The sequence below is a fragment of the Tupaia chinensis genome, unplaced genomic scaffold (assembly GCF_000334495.1).
Source record: "Tupaia chinensis unplaced genomic scaffold, TupChi_1.0 Scaffold148012_1, whole genome shotgun sequence".
Taxonomy (NCBI): domain Eukaryota; kingdom Metazoa; phylum Chordata; class Mammalia; order Scandentia; family Tupaiidae; genus Tupaia; species Tupaia belangeri.
This window is the reverse complement of record NW_006207862.1, coordinates 448,999-453,525: the sequence shown is the minus strand read 5'-3', so window position 1 is coordinate 453,525 and position 4,527 is coordinate 448,999. Positions and strand designations below refer to the sequence as shown.

General features: G+C 47.8%; 1 protein-coding gene and 1 long non-coding RNA gene across 2 annotated transcripts in view; one reads left to right on the top strand and one right to left on the bottom strand.

Annotated features, from left to right (window-relative positions):
- The window catches only part of SEC24C (SEC24 homolog C, COPII component), a gene marked incomplete in the record, with an annotated part of 30,637 nt that overhangs the window by 24,228 nt on the left and 1,882 nt on the right, over positions 1-4,527 (top strand). Inside the window, 12 exon segments of the mRNA XM_027768898.1 lie at positions 222-337; positions 497-621; positions 760-951; positions 1,188-1,281; positions 1,469-1,585; positions 1,936-2,106; positions 2,595-2,691; positions 2,785-2,930; positions 3,127-3,265; positions 3,417-3,535; positions 3,633-3,812; positions 4,478-4,527. Of these exon segments, the coding sequence (XP_027624699.1) occupies positions 222-337; positions 497-621; positions 760-951; positions 1,188-1,281; positions 1,469-1,585; positions 1,936-2,106; positions 2,595-2,691; positions 2,785-2,930; positions 3,127-3,265; positions 3,417-3,535; positions 3,633-3,812; positions 4,478-4,527 (1,546 nt within the window).
- Positions 2,592-4,527, bottom strand: part of LOC106734064 (uncharacterized) — a 17,830-nt gene continuing 15,894 nt past the window's right edge. The window contains exons 3-4 of the long non-coding RNA XR_001369826.2: positions 3,672-3,840; positions 2,592-2,702 (exon numbers count right to left, since the gene is read on the bottom strand). This is a non-coding gene — a long non-coding RNA (uncharacterized LOC106734064). The remainder of the gene's footprint in view (positions 2,703-3,671; positions 3,841-4,527) is intronic.

Sequence of the window (4,527 nt, the reverse complement as noted above, 5' to 3'; positions counted from 1 at the left end):
AAGAGTGGGCCAGCAGGTGATGTGGTGGTTAAGGGCACTGGACTCCCACATGGCTGACCACAGTTCAAGTCCCAGACCTGGCAGGCTTGTTTCTCTCTCTCTCTTTCATTCTCTCTCTTTCTCTCTGTCCCTCTCTGGTCAAAGTTAAATAAATAAATAAAGTTAAAATAGTTCTTAAGAAAAAAAAAGTGGACCTCTGAGTATTACCATATTTCCCGCAGTTCCTCCACAGTATTTTCAACATTTGGATCATACTGGCAAACGTGTGGATGCTTATGACCGTCCTGAGCTATCCCTGGGCTCTTACGAATTCTTGGCTACTGTAGATTACTGCAAGGTGAGGGAAGGTGGCATGTGGGGAAGCAGTGGGTGGAGGATAACGCAACAACCAAGACCTGCTGTTACCATTTCCCTCACCCCTTCGTGTCCCCTTTGATGCTGACATCTCTCTAGCCAACTGGCCTACTTACCAGCAAAACATTTCCTTCCTCTACAGAACAATAAGTTCCCCAGCCCTCCTGCCTTCATCTTCATGATCGACGTCTCCTATAATGCCATCAGGACTGGCCTTGTAAGACTCCTCTGTGAGGAGCTCAAGTCACTGTTAGACTTTCTCCCTAGGTGAGAGTTAAGGAGCCAGGTTCGTCCTTTAATTAATGATGATGTGTCTGGGTTAACTAAACAGATGGAGCCTGGTGTCATGAAGTTGTGGGTGGTGGAGCAGGGGGCAAGTCTGAGTAACAATGTCACCTTCTCTAGGGAGGGTGGGGCAGAAGAGTCGGCAATCCGCGTTGGCTTTGTCACCTACAATAAGGTGCTCCACTTCTACAATGTGAAGAGCTCACTGGCCCAGCCACAGATGATGGTTGTGTCTGATGTGGCTGACATGTTTGTGCCACTGCTGGATGGCTTCCTGGTCAATGTCAATGAGTCCCGGGCAGTTATCACCAGGTAAGAGCTACCTCATTGGGAGTGAAGTGGGGTGTGGGGTGTGGGGTGGGTATAACCACAGAAGGCTAGGGAATAGAGGGGTCAGTAAATGGATAGGGCTGTGGCTTTGGAGGACAAGGTTGTGGCTTAGGAGATTTTAGAGTCTGGGGACCAGACGACTCTTCAGTGAATGAAGAACTGAGGAATTTGAAATCTGAACAGCAGTTTTGGTTGTCTCCTATCACCTCTTTCTTCAGCTTATTAGATCAGATTCCAGAAATGTTTGCCGACACAAGGGAGACAGAGACAGTATTCGCCCCAGTTATCCAAGCTGGGATGGAGGCTCTGAAGGTAAGGCTAGAGTCCTGGGTAACCTCCACTAACCATCTTAATCTGGGATTCAACCACCATTCTTCAGTGGCTGATGATTGTTCGGTCAGTCAGTCTAACATAGCTGGTGCTTGATAAATGAGGAGGAGAATGAAGGAGTAATGGGTGAGTAAAGGAGAGAATGAGCAAGTCCTCTCTTCTTTCCCAGGCGGCTGAGTGTGCAGGGAAGCTGTTTGTGTTCCACACATCCCTGCCCATTGCAGAGGCCCCAGGGAAACTGAAGAACAGAGACGACAGGAAGCTGATCAACACAGACAAGGAGAAGGTGTGGGACTAGAAGATGGGGGGAGGACTTCCCATTGTAGAGGAAGGTGGGGACTCTTTAGAATACCATATTCTAACTTTTTAGAGGGGGACTGGGACCAGACATCCTGCCATGTCACATCTACCACTGTCAGCCTCTCCACCCCTTCCACACCTCTCTATCCCATCTCATCACAAAGTCCTTGGTAGCCTCTTTTTTTTTTCAGGGGGTTGGGGGGAGAACTTTCTTCTACTATTGCAAACTTCTGGGAAGGATGTGAAGTATTCCATGTATTTGAAAATCTCATATCACATACACAGTTCTATATAGGGCAGAACTGAAATATCCGCATGTTTTCTGCTGTTCCTCAGACTCTGTTCCAACCTCAGACAGGTGCCTATCAGGCCCTGGCCAAGGAATGTGTAACCCAAGGCTGCTGTGTAGACCTCTTCCTGTTCCCTAACCAGTATGTGGATGTGGCCACGCTCTCTGTCGTGCCCCAGCTCACTGGTGGTTCTGTCTACAAATATGCTTGCTTTCAGGTATGGTGTGGGACTCTGGGTGGTAGGTGGCAGCAGGGCTGGGAACATGTCGAGTGGCTCTTTAGCCACTGACTCATTAATAGGAGAAAGAGGGGAAGCTCACACAGTGTGAAGAAGTGAGCCAGAGAGCGCAGCAGTTAGGAGCATGGACCTTGGAATCAGTCCTGGGTTAATAAATTCTGGCCCCATTACTTTTTAGATGTATGACCGAGGATAAATTACTTGATTACTCCCTTCTTTGCTCCTCTACCTATAAAGTGGGATTTTGATACTTGTTAATTAGGATTTGTCTACAGAGTTTAATAAGTTTATATAAAGCACTCATCGTGGTACCTGACACATAGTAAGAACTGAAAACTCACGTCCTTATCAACATCATTATTGTCATCCTCACTGTTACTGTGTTTAAGCAGGCTCGTAGAGCACAAGGGTACAGGGAGATGTCTGTAAGGTGGTCAGTGATGTGCCTTTGGGCCTGGGGGCTACAGGTGGAGAACGATCAGGAGCGGTTCCTCAGTGACTTACGTCGTGATGTACAGAAGGTTGTTGGCTTTGATGCTGTGATGCGGGTCAGGACGAGCACTGGTAAGTTCTGGCTGGAGAAAAGCAGGGGAAAGTTTAAATCTGAGAGGGAGATGAGTCACACCTTCAGCCCTGACCCTGTCCATGTGGCTTCAGGTATTCGGGCTGTAGATTTCTTTGGCGCTTTCTACATGAGCAACACAACAGATGTGGAACTGGCTGGGCTGGATGGGGACAAAACAGTGACTGTGGAATTCAAACATGATGATCGGCTCAATGAAGAGAGTGGAGCCCTTCTGCAGGTGGCAGGCGGGAGCAGGAGCTGGGGAGGAAGTGTTGGGTGTCATTCCACAGGGTGTAAATATGCTGCTGGGAGTGGGTGAGGAATGGAGGAGGGGTGTCATGGCTTTCTTCTAGTTCCATCATAGAGCAAGGGGGGCTTTTCAGAGGGCTTTAATGAGGGTGGGGTGTGAGTTCCTCCTTTGTCCCTTTCCCTAGTGTGCCCTACTTTACACAAGCTGTGCAGGGCAGCGTCGGCTTCGCATCCACAACCTGGCCCTAAATTGCTGCACCCAGCTGGCTGATCTATATAGAAACTGTGAGACTGACACACTCATCAACTACATGGCCAAGTTTGGTGAGAATACAGGCAGGGCAGGGTGAAGGGACTGGGGATGAGAGAAAGGACGTGGATGTTAGCGATTCATCATTCCTGGGTAGCCATGATGATGATAAGGCACACATGACAGGTGGCTGAGCAGTGACTGCTGTTTCCCTTTGCCATCCAGCATACCGGGGGGTCTTGAACAGCCCTGTGAAGACTGTTCGTGATACTCTCATCACCCAGTGTGCCCAGATCCTGGCCTGTTACAGAAAGAACTGTGCTAGTCCTTCCTCTGCAGGACAGGTGGGCAAGCACATTAGTGGAGGGTGTGTTGGGACCAATTTATGCCTTTAGGAGCGATTTCTCATAATCAATGACCTTATTTTGAATAATCCCTCAGTTGATCCTTCCTGAGTGCATGAAGCTACTCCCAGTTTACCTGAACTGTGTGTTGAAGAGTGATGTCCTGCAGCCTGGAGCTGAAGTCACTACTGATGACCGTGCCTATGTTCGACAGCTGGTTACCTCCATGGATGTGGCTGAGACCAATGTCTTCTTCTATCCTCGACTCCTACCGTTGGTGCGATTGAGGGTTAGGTTGTGAGACGCTGCAGAGAGAAAAGGGACTTTTGAAAGGAGGAAGGGAAGGCTTAATAATATTTGTGTCTGGGCTGGCCTCATGCCCAGTGGTTAAGGGAGCTAGAACCTATATGAATACCAGCCCCAGTGACTTGAAAAACATGCATGTGGGGACCAGCAGGTGACATGGTGGTTAAGGTGCTGGACACTCCCATATGGCTGACTACAGTTCAAGTCCTGAACCCGATGGCTTGCTTTCTTACTTTCCCTTTCTCTATTTCTCTCTCTGGTCAAATGAAAATAAACAAATGAATAAATAAAGTTAAATAAAATAATTCTTTTTTTAAAAAAATACATGTATGCCCCAAATCTCAACAGGATGGGCAATTGGTGGAAGGGATTGTGTCAGGACCATGTCCCATTGTGAGTGTGCTTTCTCCCTCTCCCTCTTACCTCTCTGGCTGGTGCACACATCTTCTGGCAAAATTTTAAAAAGTATATCTGACACTAAATGATTTTGTTTTCACATATATCCAGAGAGAATTATTGAGATCCCAGAAATCTCTGGGTCTCCGGGCACTTAGCTTTCTATTTTTTGTGTGTATGTGTAGGAGCAAATGTGTCTCAAAGTCCCTGGTAACCCTTTGCCTCCTTCTTTTTGTCTAGACAAAGTCTCCCATCGAGAGTACTACCGAACCACCAGCAGTTCGAGCATC